This window comes from Oncorhynchus kisutch, linkage group LG30, assembly GCF_002021735.2.
Source record: "Oncorhynchus kisutch isolate 150728-3 linkage group LG30, Okis_V2, whole genome shotgun sequence".
NCBI lineage: Eukaryota > Metazoa > Chordata > Actinopteri > Salmoniformes > Salmonidae > Oncorhynchus > Oncorhynchus kisutch.
In genome coordinates this window covers 29,944,974-29,969,525 of record NC_034203.2, presented here as the reverse complement: position 1 = coordinate 29,969,525, position 24,552 = coordinate 29,944,974, and the positions used below count along the sequence as shown (strand labels likewise).

Sequence of the window (24,552 nt, the reverse complement as noted above, 5' to 3'; positions counted from 1 at the left end):
GTTGGTGACATAATCAAAATAATGGATTAGAATTGTTTTAAATCTACACTGGTCTGCTCAAACGAGTAACATGCAAGGGGACACGTAGGTCAAACCAATTGATATTTTCTTGTACTAAAATTGAAATGACAATGTTGATAATCAACAACATTCATCCCCAAAGGTGTATCTGGTTGATGTGCAGTACAGCCAGTAGGAACACAGCTACACTGACACTCATAAACTCTCCAACATCAACATGTCCAAGTGCAGACAGATAACCTAAAGCTCAGGGATAAATCTAGCCATCTCTAAAATGTTGTTGTCTACCAACGGTATCTTTTCCAAGCTATATTCACTTAAATATCCTTCACACGGTGACAGGTACTCTGTGCAGGTGGAAAGGATACGCTTGGTTTAAACACACATTGAAGACACTGGTGAATCCATTGTAGTGGGTGTATATAAAGGAAAAGGCATAATAAACTGTTGTTGTGTAAGAGGAATGGCTAACTTTAATACAGAATGAGAAAACAACTAGAAAAACTGTCTGGAGATACAAATCACTCAGGGATCCATTACTACTGTCTTTCCAACAGCTTCTCATTACATATTTCTCTTTAAAACTTCAAAATAGTTATATGTACCTTTACAGCACATGAACCCTTAAAATGATATTTGCTGCAAACCTTGGCACAGTATACACTACCAACGATGACAACCACAGTGTGTTGATTTCCTTCAAATATTCTAAGACAGGAGCAATTATTCCAAATCCACATTGATATCATCAGAAGAATTTGTTTCAGAGATTTAAATAAGATCATTAAAAACTATATCAGGAATAAAACAACCAACCAAAGAAATACAAATATCCAAACAAAAAAGTAGGGGAAAACAAAGCTATTAATAAACTTGATATTTCAAAAAAATAAATAAGTTCAGAAAAGAAAACAATTACCAGGCCCTGATTCAGCTGAAGAACCCTGATGGTGAAACTGAAATGCAGTTTAAACGGCAGTTTCACAATAACCTACTAACTCATCAGATTCATTCCACTGAAATGGACATTTCCCAGGGAGCTAGAGGAATTTTTCTGGCCTCAAAATGGATCTACTTAGAGTTCTGGCAAACGAGACGCCGTTCACACCCCTACTGGAGGAGAGGGACACGTACAGTATGTTCTGTGTAATGAATGGGAAAGTCATAATTCTACTTAGAACGTTGAAAGTCAGGAAAATGTACTGTAGACCTTTTGAGTAAAAATACAAGGGCAAATTGTATTAGACCAAAATCAACAGTGATTTGTCATATAAGGTCATTATGTCTTGAAAGCTGTGAAAGGTTGTTTTCAAGCTACATATATGGCATATTTTTTTTCACATCACTGAATCATAAATGGCATACTTCACTCTGTTCAGATTATTCTCCATACAGCTCCAATACATCTCAAACTACAGTTTCCTCACCATGGAGTCAATGTGTGACATTCCTCTCATTGACAAATGTTGCTTTATGACATCGTCTACAACAGGTTGTACAGATGTAGGATCTTCATTGGATCACTCTTTTGTTGCTGAGAATTTTCTGCAAAGCAGGAAATGCAAACTTGTAGTGGTTTTGAGTTTTAAAAAGTCTTCTAAAGTTTGTAATTTCCACTTTTACATTTCAGAAATGATTTTCCCTAACGAAAAATGTATCAACCCCTACAAAAATGTCCATTCATTATAATCCACATAATAATTCAAATTTCCAGTTGCTGCAAGATTACTTTCCTGCTGTAGCAAACTGGCTCAAATTAAGATCCTACATCTGTAAGAACAGCCATTCCTCTTTTATCAACTGAAAACTTACCAGGGGCAATTTATTAATTCCACCTCTATTTCTCCATGTAGTGACATTAAATTAATCTATGTTGACCTTTTCATTTTATTTCTGTCAAATTTTCTCATGAAAATCACATGCATGTATGCAACCGTAAATGTATACAGTTTATATCAGTTAGGTAGTCTTTGTTGCAGACAGAAGATATTGCAGCAGTCCTCTTTTACAGTTTAGTATCGTAACAAAAAGATGCATCTAGAAAATGATTGTGGGTGCCATTTGTTCAAACAGTACTTAGCTAGCTATTGTACATGTGTCAAAAAGTTTGCAAAAATGTCCTAAACATTTTTTGTCCTCACCTTAGAAAAAACAGCTTCTACCAATTTCTTCCAAAATAGTACCATAAATTAACAGTATTTTAATTTCATCTGTAGGATTTGATTATTTAAGAATTGAGTAAATAATTAAAAACAAAAATTGACTGACATAGGATGTCACAGTCTTTGATACCCTGTTTAAAACCATAAGAGTTTCAGTCAGATAGGCCTACAGTAAGAGCTATCAGTGGAAAAACATATTTGCAATAACTAACAACTACTAACTCATCAAGAGAGAAATAAATGAACAATCATATTTAAAATGAAGACATAAGAAATGTTTTTCTTTCAGTTCTACTCTATGTCCATATCTTTATTTAACAATCATACTCATGTTTTCAACAATGGAAGATTAATAAATACTTTATCTTGATTCAGGGAGGTTGTCTTGGTAACTTGATAGCTTGATTCCAGTTGCAAAAAAATATATAATATAAATGTCCTTCGTATGGATAGTGCTTTTATCAAGCACTAATATCCAATTAACCGCTTTTGTCTTGAGTGGGGGAATCCATAGCATTATGTACAGGTTTCTTCATTTCAAACAACAAAGAACATTTGATCCACCTCCATATCTGAGAGAGAGAGATATTGAGTACACACACAGCAGGTCGGTCCAGAAAGCATTTCAACTGCAGATTAACAAGAAGGCATCACCTCTCACTTATTTCCCTTTGTGTTAAGGCACTAAGGTTTTCCCATATCATTCTGGAAATCAATCCCAAATATTCCACAGACATTTCAAACTTTGCAGGGGTGTGAAGGGGCAAAAAGGCTGTCTCTGTCCAACAGTTGTTAGCTGGGAAGTAGGAAACAGGCCAAGAGCCATCGAGGCACTGAATACTTCCACCACTCAGCAGCAGGACATCCAGAGAGAGAGAGGCTAGTGCGTTGAGTCCCGTCCCCCAGCTCGGTGACTCAGGCCAGGGCCATGGGGCACCAGGGCTCCCCTCTGACAGAGCCGGCTACGTCTGCAGACTGGGTGAGGCCCACACGGGTGTAGAGGCCGTCCTGGCCTGGGTACTTGACCACGGCAGAGCCACCAGAGCCAGCTGAGCCCTCCACCGGGCCACTCAGTACAGGGGACTGAACCTGGAATAGGACAGAGAGATGTTAGTCAGATTCAGGAGAAAGGTTTTCTATAGTCACAGCCAGGGCTTATCAACGATAAAGCTTCATCTGTTACTGCTAAGATGGATATATATACAGTGGATATACTGTATGCGGTGGATGTTCTCATTATTATATAGCATGTGTCAAGTGATTGGGGTGGCAGGGTAGCCTAGTGGTTAGAGCGTTGGACTAGTAACCGGAAGGTTGCAAGTTCAAATCTCCGAGCTGACAAGGTACAAATCTGTCGTTCTGCCCCTGAACAGGTTAACCCACTGTTCCTAGGCCGTCATTGAAAATAAGAATTTGTTCTTAACTGACTTGCCTAGTTAAATAAAGGTCAAATTTAAATTTTAAAAATATATATATAACAGACACATATAATTAATTAAATGTACTTGTTGGAAGTAAGCCTATAATAGTGTCTTATTTGGAAAAAAATCAGAGACTACAATGTTTTACAACACAATTCCAAAGAGCATCATCTTTGAAAAATGTAGACCACCTCCCAGAACCTAGTAGAGGCCTTTAAATACCTCTGATGACACTATATACAGTAGATTACACCCCACATATTGTATGATTCAATACGTATGAATCCAATACTATGAGTCCAATATTATTGCTATTACGAACATATCAGATAAAGGTTTATTATTAGCCTGCCTGTATGTCCTATATTTAAGCAATAAGGCCCGAGGGAGTGTGGTATATGGCGAATATACCATGGCTAAGGGCTGTTCTTATGCCTGGACACAGTCCTTAGCCGTGTTATATTGGCCATATACCACAAACCCCAAGGTGCCTTATTGCTATTATAAACTGGTTACCAATGTAATTAGAGCAGTAAAAATACATGTTTGTCATACCCGCGGTATATGGTCTGCTATACCACGGCTGTCAGCCAATCAGCATTCAGGAATTTAACCAACCAGTTTATAATAGTTAACAATATCGAATCAAAATAATAAATGAGTGCAATAAATAAAACGATGAAGCCCCTACAACAAGGTTTTAGATATGTTTTCGTTTGAAAGGCAACGTGGGTCTATTCGACCAAAACCGTGGACCCATATTTGACGCTAACTGAGAATTGGCTGAAGAATTTCCTTACACAATGTATTACACAAGACAGGTGTCAGTTGGCCTGCATGGGACAACATTACCTTAAAACGAGTACGTTTGTACAATATACGGGGCCCGCCTAACCCACACCTGAATATTATTTTTCAAATCGAATAGGCGAAATCATCTTCTTACCCCTGGCACCTGCGTGTTTGGAGAGCTGTTCTTCGAATCTTCAGAGTTGGAAGAAGACGTGGACGTCGGAGTCATGGCGACTGAATTACTAGTCCCTGTGGTAAAATTATAATTCATTATAAATAGGACCTTAACAGCGAAGCATTTCAATGAGAGAGAGAGAAAGACTGTGTGTCATGAGGTTAAAATAGAGGTTGCTTACCTGAGGATCCCTTGGTTTTGTTCAAAGTTTTAGGTTTTCTTTTCCTCGTCTGAATTCCCTCTTTCTTCATTGCGAGGGGCCGAGGTACCTGCAAAAATAAAGAATACATTAATCTTAGTCATGAAATTGTTGGGCGGCGTTCTCTGTCTTGTTAATTTGCTAAACGTTTTGTCAATGTCGACCAAAAATAAAACTAATTTGTAAATTTTCCTTTAAATCTATACTTCATTAACAACTATTATAATTAATTGGACACACTGAATAAACGGATTGTGCTTTAATATTGCTCTCGATATTCAGTGAACAATTAAGCACGGCAATTACGCACGTGCTAGTTACAATACCACGTGCTAGTTACAATACCGCCTGCTAGTTGTAGAACATTACATTTAAAAATCAGTGCCAACTTGTGACATAATGTGAAGATTGTGTCTTACTCCATGTAATTTTGTGTAGAGCCCACATGCGTTGCACACCGGTTCTCCCTCTGCGTTTCTGCGCCATAAGGTGGTTGTGCTCGTCTGACAGTTGGCACAGGAGAGGCCGATTCGCCGGGATGATGACTGGGGAAAGGCAATACATAAACAACAATAAACACACTGGTACATAAAGATTAAAAGCTATGATTAAGCAACGGTGAGTTATAAAAGTGAGATGCAGATATGTCTCAAATCGAGACTAGGCTACGTGACTAATGGAATCTTTGACTGTGATCCAATCCCTTATAATGAATCACTGTATTTTAAGAGCACGGATTCTCCTCTCTTATGACTATATTTATATTATCTGCACTAATTTCCTAACAATAATATTGGTCGTATTCATGTCATCCATTTACAGTAACAGACTTATTTACGTGAATTTCATTGGCAGAGAGTTTGTGGAATCAAGGCATCACTCGTTTGTTAGTGTGCGTAGCCTAATAACTGCGTGATGGCGCTAGGGAAATGTGTCTGAACATTTTCTTTTTCATATTTCATTAATATATTAACAAAATCATTCTGTCTGTCATATAGGTAATTTAATTTGTTGACCCTGATTAAATTACCTATATGACAGCCAGATTTATCTTGTTAATATATAAATGCTGGCCGAACGGAGGGTACAATACAATGGTCCTCCATTTTAGTGAATTGTTGGTAAAATAAAATCCCTATTATTTAGAGAGATATAGGGATCTTTGCCGATAACCTTAAGCCATTGTTTTAAATAAATAGACAGGAAATGTAGTGACTAAGTAGTCCCTGAGCATGTGTTGCTTACCATCCGCTTCTGTGGTTTAATTAATGGCCGGCTGAGTCCATTCATTTTGCTGTACAGGCCGCAGGCGTTGCAGAGAAAGTGGCCCGTGCCATCGCGTCTCCAGAGCGGCGTGGAGATGGAGCCGCAGTTGACACATTCCCTGCTCTCTCCCAGGTCGTCGAGAATATCTGCGGGAAAACAGACAGGCAAAACACCAATCACTTACATGACACTTCAGAGAGGCGCTTGGTCATAAAAGAGCCGTGATTTTTCGTAGGTTTAATTGAGCACATACCTTAAAATATGTAATTGTCTGTTGTAAATTTGTTGGATCCTTTGATGGTAGTTCAGCATTATTTTCCAAATGAGGTCTAGTCTAGGCCTATGAATGTGATATTAGGCCTATACATTCAATACACAAGGAGACTGCTCTTTTGTCTATATTTTAGCTATTTATGTTTGACGTATTGGGTTACTTTTATAAACTCCAATTGTTTCGATAGCCTACTAGTTTTTTTATGCGCAGTCGGAGGATGTAATCTAAAATGTATTTATTTTATTTACACCAATGAAAATGTCAAAAAAGGATATGCTTAGAAGTCGATATATAAAAGTTTCGATATCAGGGATATGCTTAATCTTCAATTCATACCACAAATGAATTGATAATAGCTTAGTTATAATAACTAACCTTCTTAATTTTCTATTCTTAATAGGAAGCAATTTAACGTTCTTTACCATTACTATAACAATTTAGACGTATTTAATCTGTGATAACAATCTCTTTAACTCACTTGAATGTGAACTTATTCGGTCTACTAAACTGTTGTCATCGTAAATGATCATCATATTGCTACACCCAAGCTCTCGTTGCTTTTAAATGTTTTTAAATGGTTATTTGAATGATTGTGCATGCGTAAAACGTTGGTAACCAACAATTATTCAATAGATAAAATAAAGTTGTCACATTGAAGTCCATATCATTAATCATCTTTCATCGATAATATTTGGAATAGAAGGCCTACCTCCGTTAGGTCCTCGAATCGTCAAGGGCGCACCTCTGCTTTGCAAAGTGTGCAACATGGTGTTATCAAACGGTCCTCCGGGCCAAGGCGAGGACAACTGGGATAGCTGCGGTCCAACATACTGGGAGTAGGGGCTGGTGTAGGATCCACTGAGAGGGCGTGAGAGACCGTACTGGTCTCGACTGCCCACATTCAGCGGATTACTGTAGCCGTTATCCCTGGGAATCCCGTTGTTAATGGGCGGACTTGGAGGGTAGTGGAAACGGTTGGAGGTATGAGGACTCCCGGTGCTGTAGGAGGGACTCTCCGGAGTAGACTGTGACCAGACTGAGTGGCTGGTGACCGCATGACTGGGCTGAGACGACCCACTGGCTTGCAAATAAGGAAGGCTGGGTATCATGGGTCCCACCCGCGAGCTCGGTACATACACTGGAGAATTGGGGTTGGAGTGCATATAGCCCCCAGAGGGCGAGTCGTACCCCGCCTGGCTCTGGTGGGCCGCCGCAATGGCTAGTGTTTGATACATGTCGCTGGGGTCAACGATAAGGCCCCCCTTGTGGTGCGGGTGCGCTCCACTGGAAATGATGAGTTTATTGCCCTGGTCTAAATCTGTGAACAGAGTGATGTCCTCAGTGTTGTTGTGATGGTGCCCGTGTCCGAACTGAACGTAGGAGTGTAGAGATGATCTGCCTGGCCCTTCCGCGCGCCGGTGTCCCACTGTGTCAATTTGATCGCTTGGCAGCGGTGACCTGAGCCCCTCCGAGTCGTGCGCGTGGCTGTCCCTCCTACCCTGCCCGCCGTGTAAGTAACTCTGTTCAGCCGGTGACCCGGGGCTGCTGGACACTTCTCGCTTGACCATGGACCAGATGTTTTCGCCCAGGTCCATCCAGGATCACTTTCCATACACCGTAGGACTAGAAAATCGTGAGGGTGTTGTCTGCCCTGGGAATGAGAGAGAAGACATTGTCATCAATATCAAGGCTAAAAGGGTCTATCTTACTGGACATTGTTAACTTAAAACAGGCTCTTGAGCTTCATGCAAATACAATTAGAGTGTAACTACGTCTGGTATCATAAAGGATCTGTAAGGCGAGGCAATCAAATCGTATTACAATCTCTACTACTTTTACAAGAGATTTGTGCCAAAGATTTAGCCTACATTTCAATTACATAATATACATAAACCATGGTGTTACCTTTCATGCGATACTATTGATTTGCAAGAAACATGTCCTCCCCATGATAATAATATCATATCATGGCTTGCCCTCTGAGAAACTACGCAACACAAACCTAACATTGCCCTTGATGTGAGGCTTGGTTTCATTTTGAAACGTGTTGGCTTAATTTTGAGAACACGACACAAAATTATAGCCGGGCTAAAGGCTACTTAACACACAAGACTCGATCCTCTCTATGAAAACTATATGATGGGTATGGACTTCTAGACAATATATTTTTGGTAATAGCGCCTACGGCATTAATCCATTAGACATGTAAGCACAGCGCGCGCTCTGACCGGAGGAGTTGAATCTCTCCGTGTCAAAACCCTGTCCTCCCCTCTCGAGATATAGCCTCTTCATAATTACTAAAAAAAACACACGGTTACAGATAGGAAACAAAACGCAATTTGTCTTTGGCGCAAAAAGATAACCGCTTGATAAGACGCATAACAGATAAGACCCAATAGGCACGGTAATCGAGACAAAACCATTTGGGTTCTGCGCAGCTGGCACCAGGAGTAAGAGCACTGAAACCAGATGTTTTACCAGATGTTTAACCAAGACTGGACTGAAAAATATAAAACAGAACAGGAGAGGAGCGAATATTCACCACATACCTACTAGTTCTGTGCCATCCGTCGCTCGTTGAAGTTTCCAATAGTGTGTGGTTCGTAGCTGGTCTCGGGGAAGATAGGAATGAAAGTGTTACTGCGCTCGTGATGAGGTTTTTAGAGAGGAGGCGCTTCTCGAGGTTGTAGTTGAAATCTGAGGGCGTTCTCTGATTGGATTTCAGTTGAGCAAACAGATCAACTCAATGGGGGTGCTGTACTCTTTGAAATATTTGATCATGTCTAAAACTGTAAATGCAATCAATTCGACGTTTTAAAGCAGTATATGGACTTTTTCTGTTTAAATAAAATCGACGTATTCAAACAGTATATTTCAGAGAAATATTCAGAGAAAAGCTAGTTTTGGCAGTGCACTTTTGTTTACTCACAAAATATTTAAATAACTATTATAATAAGTGCGTTTAATTCAGAGAAAAAAAATCTGGATTTTTCATAATTGACGTCAAGCCTGTTTTCAAAGGGTATTGTGGAAAAATTGTTAATTGTTATAATGTAGAATGATAGGCCTACTATAATTAGTGAGGCTCTGATAGGTTAATTTTAATCATGATAGTTGTCGTCATAAATCTAAGTAGCCTAACATATATTATTCAGAATGTGTTTACAAGTAGGTTATCTGTTCCAGCATAAATTGTAATAATGCAAGATGTTAGAACTATCTAAAAAAAACTGTTGGCATCGAATACAGAGTAAAAAAAAAACATAATTATATGTAAAAACTTGAATCAATTAAAAAAGTGAAATATTAAATAGCTTTATCAACTGCACCATATAACTAACATTGTTTGATATAAAATATTATTATTAGAAAATAAATGGCCCTTAAATACAAACCCCGGGAAATAGGCTATAGGAAAATATAGCAATATTTTAACGTTGGCTTGTTTTGTTTATTTATTCTCCATTTCGGAGTTATGTTAGGGCAGACCATTCACTAATTAGTTTATTTAGAGCTGAGACGCCATCATTTGGAATTAAATGGGTTGAGCCTCAAAGAAGCACAAACTCTCAGCACGCATCTGTTGTTGCAGAGAGGATTTAGTTTGAACTGGTGACGATTCATTCAGTTGGAATATACATTGGCTCAGTGAAATGATCAAAAGTGACGAGGTGTCAATTGAATCATTCATTTACTAGTCTTCTGTATCTTCCAGGGGTTAACAAACAGGCCCGTCGTTCGTCAACCTGGGAAGAATTCAACTGGTATTTCTTTCTATTTACATTTTGTCTGGATAACACTCATAGGCGATACCCGTTTCAGGGTAAATTGTAGGTCACCATTTCGTTGCACAGAGAGAGAGGAGAGCCACGTGTCATTGCAATATTATCTATTCTCTGTTTGACTCCTCTTGTAAAATGAGCTCAAACAATGGCCATTCTTCTTTTACTTTAGATTTTTAACAACTAATAAGTGTTCCAACTCCCAGTTGGATAATACTCATCTTATCAAATCAGAGCCCATAGCTATTTGTCCTTCACTTGTTATTTGCATTCCTTTCACTTTTCGTTGCTTTGCAAAGGGCAAACCTAGGTAGTATTTTAGAAACGTTGTCTATAGAGAGGTATAAGCAACTGCATACCTGTAAAATATATATCAGAACTATGCCTATTAGTTTAATGCGCCATGGATTGATTGGTAGCTCCTCGTGTGTAAAAGGGATAGCACGAACATCTATGTTCTAGGCCTAGGGGCTAGGCTATACTTTAAAAAAAGACAGAATATATAAAAATGGATAGTGGAACATCGAGTAAACAGTCGCTACTGTCTCGGCTGGACATTGGGAGGCCAAGGCAGGCAGACAGTTGTCAGGGAGGTGCGAGAATACATAATCCTGGTTTTACTGTCTGTTCCAATCCGACTTGACGAATGAGGTGTTTTCGCTGTGAAGCCATGACATGAAGTGTGTCTCTCCGACAGTTACCTGTGACGAATCACCACCGGGAAAGTGGCAGGACGCCGCTCAGTCTCAGCCTTTCTATCTTCACACTGTCCAGACAGGGCCTGACCGGGAAGACCGTTTACAATCAACAATAAATAGTCTATATAGCTAACATGGCAATTTAGAACGAATAGTTTATTGTCACTTTACTTGTTAATCTGTCATTCATTAGCCTACACATGTAGAATCATTTAAGGTTTATTATCATTTAATGGCGTCGTCATTAGGACTAGATATATTCGGATTACCTCGCCAAGTTTATAATATTTAATAATAATAATAACTTTTGAAAAGAATGTCCATTATTATTAGTAGTGGTAGTACTAGCTATGATAATTAATGTAATTTAACATTTTTTAGATTTCTTTATTGATTTTCAATATGGCCGTATCTTCAGTCGTATCTCAATCATGTTTGTCTGTTTCATTGCATAATCACCCTCTCTTCTTTAGGTGGCATTTATGTACTGACTTGATATGATTATCTCCTACTACTCGCGTTCTGTTATACTGAAAGACGAGTTTCCTATTATAAAGCAACTATGTACGCCTATTTGAAGAATCATGAAATTATTCCGATAAAAATGAACATGCATTTCATTACACCAATGTATAATAATATATAACAAAAGCCATATTCCTTAACGTTAATATGGAAAGGTTTAGATGCATAATTGTGCGAACCATTTCTGGCAATTATCCATAAATCTACTGCACATCTCTGGCCAAAGAGCCTACGCTTCTTTCTTTCTTACTGTGCGTCATGGTGCATAGGCCCAGTAGTGTTGTGGTCAATGCCCCCAGCTTCCCCAGAGAAATGCAATTCGATATGCAGCTTTAGCTCTATATTTATTATTATTTAGTGGGTATATAATAGGCCTATTCATGTAATGGCAAAAGTTATACTTTAATTGATTTGTCACAATACAAATATCAGCTAAGTTCTTAAAGCCCCCTTGCAGTCTTTGTAATTTTATTTTTAAATCATCACTGTATGTCTAATAAATCACTGTGTGTGTTTATTTAATGAAAATAACTCAGAAATATATTTTTATAATTTATTTCCTGAGCCACCTTTGGCCCTTGGAATGCTCAGTCTGATCATGTGGGAGTTAGGAAACAAATGTGAAGATATTTACATACACATCCTTGATTGGCTGACAGGATGGTTTAGAGCCCATCCCTTTACCCAGATGAACAGTCGTTGGTCTATTATAATCAGATCACATGGTGATGCTATGATTTGGGTCAAAGTTCCATCCCACCTGAACAGGCTGAAATTCCAGGCATTTTTTTCCCAACAGCTTTTACAAAAAAAGGGCATTATCATCATTTTCACAATTCCCGAGTGCCACACAGTGTGGAAATATCATCAAAACAACAGGTAAATCACTTTTTAAACTGCACTTGCCCTTTAACATTAGTTTTAGGTTGTTTCATACACAACGCCTTTCAAAGGTAGGCCGACTAATAATTTATGGTATTATTGAATGGCGTTGAGTCGGTGGTGTAATAATGTCAACAAAGGTGCGAGTTTATGATGAATGAGGAACAATCAGCGATTTGTAAAACATGTCTACCTTGTAGCATTGACTTGCCTAGATAAATAAAGGTTAAATAAATAAAAATAGCATTCAGACATTTAGTCTAGCCTACTCAATTATTTACCTCTGTCTCAATTGCTTCTCAATAGACTGATTAGATCAAGTGGAGTTGTTTTTTCTGTGCTAGCAAATTGGACGAAAATGTTGCAGTTAGTTATTGATGTTTTGTAGAATTGTATTTTAATTGCTAGTAGCAATCTTGTTGAATCCCAAGTCTTTGCCAAGACTGTTATGCTATGACTTTTTAGGTATCGTATAATGTCAATATTCAATTTGATAATCCAGACATATACATTAGAATTATAATAACATTTATTATTATTATTATGATGCTATTACAACAATGATTATGACAACAATAAGATACATGTATCTAGAGGGAATGCAACAAATGTAATACAGCATTTTATCATTACCTTTTGAGTGTGCATTTAATCTCACAAAAGGGTGATAAAAATACAAGATAACGATAAGCAACGGAAGCAATGGGATTTCTCGTTGTAAGTTCCTCTTTCTCGAAATTACTGGACAATTTCTCTCTCGCATTTTGGGAGGTTTGAGAATTCTGCTGGCAGTAAGCTCATTCAATCAAAAGAATGAGACACGCATAGCCTAATGTAAAGAAAATGCTTTATGGCATTAATCGAGATAATCCACAGACGTTAATTGAATATGAGTAGAAAATAAAATGCTATTTAATTTTTATTTTTTTCTCGAAGAAAACCCCATAGTTTGATTAAATCCAAATGACATAATTAATGCCCGCTTATTATGGCTAATTGTTTGCAATTATACTAACTAGCCTATTGAATATTGCAAAAACGAAGAGTGAAAATTAATTCAATCAACATTTTACCTTTATTTAACTAGGCAAGTTAGTTAATGAACACATTCTTATTTTCAATGACGACCACGTGATCAGCAGGTTCTCCCCTCCTCTTGACTGTGGCTGGCAGATATACACATAGTTCTTCTAAGCTTTTTTTAATCTAACCTTTTATTCAATCAGGCAAGTCAGTTAAGAACAATGAATGCCTACCCCTGCCGAACCCCTGCCCAACTACGCTGGGCACCGCCCTATGGGACTCCCAATCACTGCCGGTCGTGATACAGCCTGGATTTGAACCAGGGTGTCTGTAGTGACTCCTTTAGCACTGAGATGCAGCGCCTTAGACCACTGTGCCACCCGGGAGCTATTCAAGTTATTGTCAATATTTCTAGTCAAGTTATGCTGCCATCTTTACATGTACATTTTTCTCATGTGTCATGATGTGTCATGCCCTGACCTTAGAGCCTTTTTATATCTCTATTTGGTTTGGTCAGGGTGTGATGTGGGGTGGGCATTCTATGTTTTGTTTCTATGATTTTGTGTTTCTATGTTTTGGCTGGGTATGGTTCTCAATCAGAGACAGCTGTCTATCGTTGTCTCTGATTGGGAACCATACTTAGGTAGCCCTTTTCCCCTCCTTTCTTTGTGGGAAGTTGACTTTGTTTGTGGCACATAGCCCTTAAGCGTCACGGTTGTTTTTGTATTGTTTTTGTCGGCGTCATCCGAATAAAAAGGAATATGTACGCTCACCACTCTGCACTTTGGTCCAGTTCTTCCTTCAATGACGGCCGTGACATGATGTTAAGACTCAAGACAAATAAATACTGGTCTTCCACATTTGGAAGACAAGTATTCACATTATATTTTAGCCCTGGAGTGTACTATAAAACAAAACATTTCATTTGGCATGTTTAATATGGCTGATAAATGATTGTTAATGAACTGACCAATGACCTTTATGACATAATATGCAGTGTGATAACGCCATTGACAATTTATTGCCTAAAACTGATATCTAACCTCCCATGTCACATACACAGAGCATAGTATCCCCTTTCCTTATTCAGATTCACAGTTACTACAGTGTATAGGTCTGACTCTATGTAAATAGTTTGGACATTGGGAGGAAGAGCTGTGATTTGTTCTGGGAGCCAAATAAAACTCTGTGTCCCATTATGGAGGCTGTGAAAGTCATTTCCTGTATTTGATTAATCTCTTCACTGCCTCTGCAGGATTTGGGGATTTAAAAAAATGAAATTACCTATTTACACATGCTTTATGGAAGGCAGGCACAGCACAATTACGTTTTATGCCTGAGAGTGAGTGAGTGCCTGCCTGCCTGCCTGCCTGCCTGCCCGCCAGCCCGCCTGCCCGCCTGCCCGCCTGCCCGCCTGCCTGCCCGCCCTCGTGGAGTGGAGTTGTTACTATATGGCCAAGCTGCTAAGTCAAAATGGACTTTATTGTGACAATGAATTGAAAAGTAGCGTTTAGGGCTTAATTTAAAGTTAGGATAAGGCATACATTTAGCAGTGTGGATTAAGGTTAGGGATAGTTTTATAATAAACATTTTAAGAGAGAAATTGTAGAACTTCCAGCTTTGCAGCTTGGCTAGTTAGTGACAACTCCCACGGGGGCTGCCCCAGTGGCTGCTGGGATGTGGTGGGTGAGCGTCAGATTGAGGGCTGGGAGGCTGTTTGGAGTGGTAGATGATTAAGCGAGGCAGGCATGTGTGTAAAAGCAACCTTTGTCATTTTGACAGTGTGAACTGTCCTTGCTGCTTTCCAGGGCTCGCCCATGAAACGGAACGCCCTTACCTGTCCGATTGCGAATGTGTCTAAGAGTGTGTGTGTGTGTGTGTGTGTGAGAGAGAGAGAGAGAGTAAGAGTAAGAGGCCAGGAGATTGGTGGCAAGCTAGCTGCGCTGGCTAACAACTTCCCCGGAATTATTGCACAGCCACAGCCAGTCAGCTACACCCTAGCTGGGTCATGTGATGAACCACTGTCTATACAGCGTTTCTCAAACTCGGTCCTCGGGACCCCAAGGGGTGCACGGTTAGTTTTTTGCCCTAACACTACACAGCTGATTCAAATAATCAAAGCTTAATGGTGAGTTGATCATTTGAATCAGCTGTGTTGTGCTAGGGCAAAAAACTAAACGTGCACAAACTTGGCGTCCACAGAACCAAATTTGAGAAACACTTGTCTATGACCAACTACACTCCTCTCCATCTAATTGTACTGAAAAAGAAGGGAGTGTTAGCTGAGCTTAGTGCTGTATTTATGACTCTAGGGGATTTGTGTCACATAGCAAAGTCGTAAAAAACATGGACATAAAAGAAGCAAGTTAAACAGTATGGCCCAATAGGGGAAAAGGAGAACTATTCAAATTCAGACAAACCAGTCTTGCATCAGACAGTGAGGGAAACAGCCAGTCTGTAGTAGTGTCTCCATACATATCAGTCTATCGTAGCGATGGCGTCACAAGTTGGTGACATGGGTGTGTTTGACCCAGTTGCCTCTCATGTCTTGACCTTGGCCCTGTTAATTAATTGGGTTGTATATAATCATAATGATGACATACAGGGTAGATAGGAGTTACAGACGAGCCAGCAACTATATGAGATACTGTGTAGATATTATCTTACAGATGTAAGATCTTAATTTGATCACCCTGTTGCAGGAGAACTTTCCTGCAATGCAGGACATTTAAAACGTGTAGTGTATTCAAGGTTTTAAAAGGCTTCTGAAGTTGGTAATTTCCACTTTAAAATTTCAGGCTTGAAGAATGTATCAACCCCTACAAAAATGTCCATTAATTATAATCTACATTATAATTCACATTTCCTGTTGATGCAGGCACATTTTTCTGCTGTAGCAAAATGGCTCAAATTAAGATGCTGCATCTGCATGCTTATAATAATGTGTAACTTCCAAATGTATATCTGATTATGTAATGTAGGTTAACTCAATGGAGAAAGTGATGATGCATTTTAGTTTGCTTACTTAATTATGATTTTGTCAATTTTACACCTGCCAAAAAGAGGTCACAAAATTGGGCTTAACTGGGGCCAAACTATTCTCCATGACTTCTTTCTTAACCAGCATTTCTTGGGTCACCCCAGTGTAGATCTTAACTCATTTTTTTGCATTTCCTCTCATGTCCTCATAAAGCAAACAAGGACTTGATCGTTCCGTGTAGTTGGAGGAGGGACAGTAGCCTCGCAAACCGCCTGATGTCACAGCTTGTAATCAGACTGGTAATTACGAGGCTAGAGGGACAGGGTATGACACACAAATAAATCTAGTCTGACAGACAATTAGATATGTCTATGTGAATCACTGGTCTTGTCACGGACAAAACTTGACATGGTGACAGAGGTTACTTACGGCTGAAGCTAATCATATAACACGCATTGGTGTAGATTTATAATGGTAGATAGTCATTTCAAGTTGGATGCACATATTTGTTGCAAAGTGAATTTATCTGGGATTGTAGTCTGCATGGTGGCATACCATCTCCAGATATGGTGGTGTTTCTTCTAGCTCTACCTTTCTCTCTCTCTCTCTTGGTTCCTGCCCCTCTAACCTTGTCAGTATGGGGGGCTAGCTCCAGTGGTGGAGGTCCGTGGACATCCAGTTCCTCACAAGCCCAGGCCAGAGAGCTCCTCATGGTATAATCCTCCAAGGATGGGCCCCAGATGAGCCCTCCATCCGACATCCATGTGACTCAAGTGTTTAAAAAGCCATTAGACAACCTAACCAAATAAGCCTGTGTATAATTCAACACTCACACAAATTGAAAGCAATAAGAATGTAAGCACTGTCATTTTGAAGGTTTACAATTTTGAGGGCGGGGGTTAGAATGGGAGACTGGCCGATCCAGTCCAGCACTTACCTGATAGGGCAGCAAGTACCATAGTAGCCAAGCACCAATGAACTAAGAAATCACATTAAAATGATAATTTCCAGTAATAACCCATGAATTACTAATCATTTTTCAGCTGGACACACTTTAAATGAACACTTTGTATTGGGTCTGTGAAATCACAGCTAATAGAGGTTTGGTTTTCCAAGCCCTAGCAACACGGTGTTATTATTTTCACGTTTAACATCCCCGTCATCACCATCCTGTTAGCGCGCCAGCCAGAGCCAGTCCCCCTTTGTGTTTTGTCTTAGCAGAAGGTCAGGTTTCCAGAGCACACTGTGACTTTCCCTGAATCAGCTGTTTTGAGGTTCAGCACGCCAGAGAAAAAGAGCAGCCTTGACAGAGGTGACATCATTAGATAGTGATGGTCTGGGTTGTAGTTGTGTGTGTGTGTGTGTGGGGGGGGGGTCGAGAGTGGATAGGCCGAGAGACAGAGGCAGACCGACACAGGTGCAGAGGAGATGAGCAGCTGCAGATTCAGACCTTGCCATACACAGTGCTCTCGGCTGGTATCAAGGCCTGGGCATTGTATTGTATTATACCTGGTGGATCTACTGCTCATTTGTGAGATACTGTAGGAGAGGGGAGTGAGATTAATGAACTATCCACTTGTCCATTGTTAATTGTTGTGGTTGTAGTGCAGAAAGTGTACATACCTGTATTGTACCTAAATCAGGTGGATTACGGAGATTTGTGTTGCAATTGAAATAGCTGGGGAAAATCTCAGAATCTCAAAGCCTGAAAGAGTAAAAGTATGTAGTACCATAGCTGACATTAGCACCAAATTGGTATTTGGTGTTGTGAGTAAAGCCAATACTTAGTATTAGAGTAAAGCCAATAACATTTTACAAACACTGATGACCAATCCAATTGTAACAAATTGCAAAACTCAAAGGTTTTGCCCTCTTTCACTATTCTGTTGAAATGCAAAACCCTAGCCAAGAGCCTTGACCTTCTCCACAGACATTCACAGAATCACTTTCTTTGTTTCCCCTAGAAAATGTATTCAAATGTGTGTGAAGCTGTTTGAGTGTATAGAACAAACAAGGGCCCGGCAGAACTGATAACATCTGGCTACTGAAAATACAGCAGAGTTCACCCAGCCAAACATGGCCGCCATCACGTGGCGACGTTTCCCCTCGTCATTCCATGACCGTATGACCTCGCCTGAGACACCTCAAACGGCTGCACTATGCATGCACATACAGACACACACACACACAGACGTCTACCCTTCCACACACATGAAAATATAAAACATTCATTCCAACTATCCACATGACTGCAAGGGGTTCTTCCTCCTTACCTCTTTACTTTACCCCCAGTCGCCCAGACAACAAAAACATTGAGGTGCTAATTCAGTCCAGTTTATGGCGTGATAGAGTCTTTGTTTGACTGAAAAGAGTCAACATATGCATTCTACATGCTCCAATTATACTTTTTATCAGATCTCCATCAAACAGACCAATCATCCACCTTCCTTTGTGCCTACGTCTCCATCCTCAGTGTGCTGTACCAGGCAGAGCCATAGCGCCCACAGCTCCCTCTGTTTGTCCGGAACTGTTTGCTCATGGTGGGAGCATTATACCTGCAGCCTGGTTATGGTCCCTACCTACACTACAGGAGAAAAGACATGCAATGACTCCAGGTCTGACTGAAAAACAATATATCACCTCCATTCCACTTCATCGTAACTGATTGGTTTTTAAATTCACAGTCCTTCCCTTTAAAACTGTTCTTTTCTGATTTCACAAGGTTGGGACTGGGGCCTCAGTATAACATGTCTCATTGTATATAGCCATAACATAAATACCATGCAAAGTCAACACTTTAAAAGTTGACTTGAAGCACTGGCCCAACGCTCTTAACCGCTAGGCTACCTGCCTGCAAATGTGTCAGGAAAACATGGTACTGTATGTGTAAAGACAGACTTATTAGAAAATTATATAAATGATTAAAAAAATGATCCTCATGGCCAATATTTAATACAGTTTCATTTATTTCCTGGATTGAACAGAATAGCAACTGAATTAACATTTTGTGAGGTTATATACTTATATACTAAGGTTATATACTTATTGAGTCAGGAAAGAGGAAGACATCACAAACCAGTTCTAAGATCTGGATCATGGAAAATACTAATTATCTCAAAACTATCCATTTTGCTTTGTAGTCCTAAACCCTTGATTATCATCATGGTCCTCTTTTTCAATTCATTCAATGTTTTTTCACCACTTTTTCAGAAGAAAGTAAGCTCTTAATGGTAAACATAAAGAATTAAAAGGTGCCCGTAGAGCATGTTTAAGGCCCTTGGGAGAGGCATTGCTGTTTTTCTCTTCTTCTATATAAATAAATAAAAACACCATGGAAGGGGTATTTCACCAAAATTACAAATGTACCACATTTTATTGATATCTAGCAAGTTGTTTCCTGCCTTTGTGTGTCAGAATAATATATCAGTTTACTCATCCAGAGCTAAGCTTTAGCAATGTTGCTAGTTCTCCATAGGTTATTGTGTATTTTTCATTTTAGGGAACTATCACTTTAAGAAAGAAGATTCACTTCAAAAACATTTCTGAGATCTGGGATGTGAAAACTTTGATGCTCAATATCTCAGAACTATGCTTGGCGCAGATAGAACCTTATAGTTCCAACGTCTCTAAAACCATCCATTTTTGAGTACTTCCATTAATATTCTCTCGTCCACTGATCCACTACCCAGGACTCTTGTTTGACACCCCACCTCTCCTTACACCCCCCTCCCCTACCACTTACCACTTACCACTCTCCCCCTATCCCCCCACCCCCCTACCACCCTCCACAAAGACAAACCTTGGGCATTGTGTGTGATTTGTTTTGATAGACCCAGGTATACAGCCTAGAGGTGCTGACTCACGTAGATAAATGTTTAGAGAACAAGAGAGAACACACAGCTCAGACTCACAGAGCATCTAGATGATCCAGGCGCTGGGGACGAGGAGTGTGTGCGTGTCTACTAAGCTCCAACAACACAGCATGGAACTAGATTACCAAGCCCTGATAATGATGGGAACTGACGGGATAAGAGGAAAATGACAGCATTTATCTGAAATGCTGCTCTTTGACATCCTGATGTGTCCTAGACTGTCCATAACAAGTTGGATAATAGTTAGGATAATGACATATCCGTCGCAACACGTGGGATCAAATGTTATCAATGTTGAGATGATAAGAAGGTGAGTCAAAATCACACTTTATTCCAAAATTAGTATCAAATAATGACTGGCAAAACATGTTACAAAGACCAGGAATAAAAAATACATTGGAGGCACTAATCTTGAGATCTGCTTGAAGTGTTAAAACTATGTTTTCTAAAAGTGATAGATATTATTATTTTTTTTTACAAAGGAGCGGTTTATAGCAAACACATCCCTGTTAACCAGTAAATTGTTTAACAGGGATGCTAACCAATTCACTGGTTGAAATGTCTAAGAACGTCAACAAGCAGAAAAGTTTCTATATTTACGGCACCTGTGTGAGGCTGATAACTCCCAGGGTTGCTATAGGCTAATAAATCATTGACCTCACCTCTCTCCACAGCCAACTGTTGGGAGATGTTGACTAGAACAACAACACATTCTCTCCTCTGGCCCACTTCAAAGCTGCATCACCTAGGAACAATGGGTAAAGATGTAATGACGGTAGGTAGTTCTGAGAAAGTGCTTGTTTGTCCCACTACAGCGTACCAACACTGGTATTCAAGAGAGACATGCTTTCCAAGAATAAAGAGATGGGTTCCGTATAGGTTACCAGCAAGTATATGGCTTATGGCTTGAAGCAAATCAACCAAATACACAAAAAAAACTCCTCATATTTTGTGACTAGATGTTGTAGCAAGTCCATTACAACACAGTGAGAGAGGCAGGTTAATTTAGCTCACAAAAGAAAGTGTGCATTATTTGATAGAGTCCAACTGTATGACACATACACAGTTCAGATGTTGGATCTTAATTTGACTAGTATTGCTGCAACAACTGGATTTGAACGTTTAGTCTATAATGTTGCTTGAGCGGTGATTAGGCTATTAGCTGGCCAAAATTTGGCAACATGAAAAGCGCAATACTGCTCATCTTCATTTCCTGCAGTGCAGGAAATGTGTCAGCAACAAAATACTGATCAAATTAAAATCCTACTGTATCTGTGTGACACATGAACATTGGCCTTCCAGTCGATTACTTCAACCTTTCATCATCTGACACTGACATGTCTCGCCATACATGTGCTACAGTGTCGTGTATCATAGGTTCCCCAGGGAACAGACTTTTGCCCCGGAGGAAAGCACCAGAGGCACTAAATGTCAACCAGGGCTTCCTACACTTTGCACAAGTCATTTTTACGCTTTAGCGTTTTATGGTGCACAGGATAAGAGTCACTTTGAAGGTTGCTCATAGGTTCCAGTCAGTGAAAGACTGGAAAGATGGAGCGAGTCAGAGGACGGGTTAGAGGGGAGGGGAGAAGGAGGGTATAGGGAAGTGAGGAAGAGAGAGTAAGAGCGAGAACGAGAGAAAGACAGAGAGACAGAGAGAATAAAAGAGGCCGGGCCCAAATGGAAGGTTATGCATATACACTTCTGCTCCCTGTAGGGAGAAGTTCCTACTGGATAACATGACTTGTGTGTGGAGGACCCACCGATGCCATGCTGCACAGGTGAGCAAGAGTCCCAAGAACAAGAGGCGTCAATCAGTAACGTGGTTATAGGGCTGTGTTAATAGTTAACACGGCCACTAGACATGTGTCCCTGGTCCAAGCACCTGCAGACCCTTTTTACAGGCATAATCCATGGCAAAAACAAATACTCTATGCTTATTGGACACATTAACAATGCATGTATCACCTTGTTCCACACTCCACAGGCCTCTCAACAGGTGGTTGGGGCATTAATTTTAGGAGTCCTACTAGTGACTTATTATACTGTGGAATTCACACAGCTCCAATAGTGACTTATCATACTGTGGTATTCACACAGCTCCAATAGTGACTTATTATTCTGTGGTATTCACACAGCTCCAATAGTGACTTATTATACTGTGGTATTCACACAACTCCAATAGTGACGTATTATACTGTGGTATTCACACAGCTCCAATAGTGACTTATTATACTGTGGTATTCACACAACTCCAATAGTGACGTATTATACTGTGGTATTCACACAGCTCCAATAGTGACTTATTATACTGTGGTATTCACACAGCTCCAATAGTGACTTATTATACTGTGGTATTCACACAGCTCCAATAGTGACTTATTATACTGTGGTATTCATACATCTCCAATAGTGACTTATTATACTGTGGTATTCACACAGCTCCAATAGTGACTTATTATACTGTGGTATTCACACAGCTCCAATAGTGACTTATCATATTGTGGTATTCACACAGCTCCAATAGTGACTTATTATACTGTGGTATTCACACAGCTCCAATAGTGACTTATCATATTGTGGTATTCACACAGCTCCAATAGTGACTTATTATACTGTGGAATTCACACAGCTCCAATAGTGACTTATTATACTGTGGTATTCACACAGCTCCAATAGTGACTTATTATACTGTGGTATTCACACAGCTCCAATAGTGACTTATTATACTGTGGTATTCACACAGCTCCAATAGTGACTTATTATATTGTAGTATTCACACAGCTCCAATAGTGACTTATTATACTGTGGTATTCACACAGCTCCAATAGTGACTTATTATACTGTGGTATTCACACAGCTCCAATAGTGACTTATTATACTGTGGTATTCACACAGCTCCAATAGTGACTTATTATACTGTGGAATTCACACAGCTCCAATAGTGACTTATTATACTGTGGTATTCACACAGCTCCAATAGTGACTTATTATACTGTGGTATTCACACAGCTCCAATAGTGACTTATTATACTGTGGTATTCACACAGCTCCAATAGTGACTTATTATATTGTAGTATTCACACAGCTCCAATAGTGACTTATTATACTGTGGTATTCACACAGCTCCAATAGTGACTTATCATATTGTGGTATTCACACAGCTCCAATAGTGACTTATTATACTGTGGTATTCACACAGCTCCATTAGTGACTTATTATACTGTGGTATTCACACAGCTCCAATAGTGACTTATTATACTGTGGTATTCACACAGCTCCAATAGTGACTTATTCTACTGTGGCATTCACACAGCTCTAATAGTGACTTATTATATTGTGGTATTCACACATAAAGTGCTGTCTGTGGCATCCAGGCAGGCCTATTAGACTTCCAGGGTCAGAGGAACAGGAGTATGGGCGATCTATCCCCGCCTGGCTCCGCTCCCCCAAGACAGCCTTGTGGCTCCACACAGAAAGAGGCTCAATCCTTGACAGACACCTTTGCTAGATTCTGATCAGCATAGAACTGGAGCTGCTCCCCCTCATCTTACTACACCATCACATACACATACAGAAACAAACACACTTGCACATTTGCATGCACATACGCTCTCACACACAAACACACGCACACACCTCCATTCCAGCTTGTTTACCTTGATACACATGTCCGTCAGAATCCAAACTCAGGTCAGGATAACCTCATGGTGAACCATAAGCTCCATCTCCTGTTGTGACCTCCCTCACCCCGCCTCAAACCCCCGACAAGCTTGCCCCCCCCCCTCCCTCCAATACTGTTCGCACATTATGTCCACCTCACAAATGTTTCTTTATATATTTCATCCAAGCTTTTGGAAGCCAGACAGATGGATTCAGATTTCAAAGTCCTAGAGCCTTAATATGAACATAATCGCAACATTTAAAGAGTGTTAAAGCAATGTAAAATACATGTTAAAGCAATATTGAAGTATTGGTAATGTCTCCATGCAGCCAGCCAGGCAGATGGAGGTGTGTGCACAGTGCAAACAGACCCTTGTACCCAGGAGGGTAAAGAAAAAGCACTCGGCACAGCGAAAATCTGGGTTAATGTCGGTTTCTCGTGCTAAATTGTTTTTTGATAAGGGAATATCTAGAGATAAGTGTTGTCACTATCCTATCTGCAAAGCGGAAGCTATCTCGATAAATACTCTGTAATCTGTAATCCAATACTGGCTGTATTAGGAGTCTGCTGGACTTGTTGGGACACATGTAGTAGATTTTGGTCAAATAAAATAACAGGGTATTATTTCCGACACTTTAAGAGCTCGTAGTGTGACGCTTTCACAACCCTTCACTATATCAGCAGTGACTATCATCTGTACTTTACAGTCAGCGTTGGGTTTGTTGACATTTGTTGACTTGCTCATTGCCCCGAGGTTGTGGCGTCGAGCCATTGGGCTGAAAGTGAAACAAAACCCCAAATTGTGTCTAAGTGTAG

The 24,552-nt window shown here is 39.9% G+C and overlaps 1 protein-coding gene across 3 annotated transcripts; it reads right to left on the bottom strand.

The window, feature by feature from the left end:
- Positions 1 to 471: 471 nt before the first annotated feature.
- Positions 472 to 8,966, bottom strand: LOC109874972 (GATA-binding factor 6-B-like). Of its 3 annotated transcripts, none has more exons than XM_020467060.2 (7): positions 8,860 to 8,966; positions 7,020 to 7,961; positions 6,016 to 6,182; positions 5,190 to 5,315; positions 4,753 to 4,840; positions 4,551 to 4,645; positions 472 to 3,272 (listed from the first exon to the last, which is right to left on the bottom strand). In XM_020467060.2, exons 2-7 carry the CDS (start codon positions 7,903 to 7,905, stop codon positions 3,099 to 3,101), a joined length of 1,536 nt encoding a protein of 511 aa, XP_020322649.1. In that variant the 5' UTR covers positions 7,906 to 7,961; positions 8,860 to 8,966; the 3' UTR covers positions 472 to 3,098. The 3 variants fall into 3 exon arrangements, with proteins under 3 accessions (XP_020322649.1, XP_020322650.1, XP_031666410.1); XM_020467061.2 differs by having other exon boundaries at positions 8,864 to 8,937; XM_031810550.1 differs by lacking the exon at positions 8,860 to 8,966 and adding an exon at positions 8,216 to 8,543.
- Between the last annotated feature and the right edge of the window lie 15,586 nt (positions 8,967 to 24,552).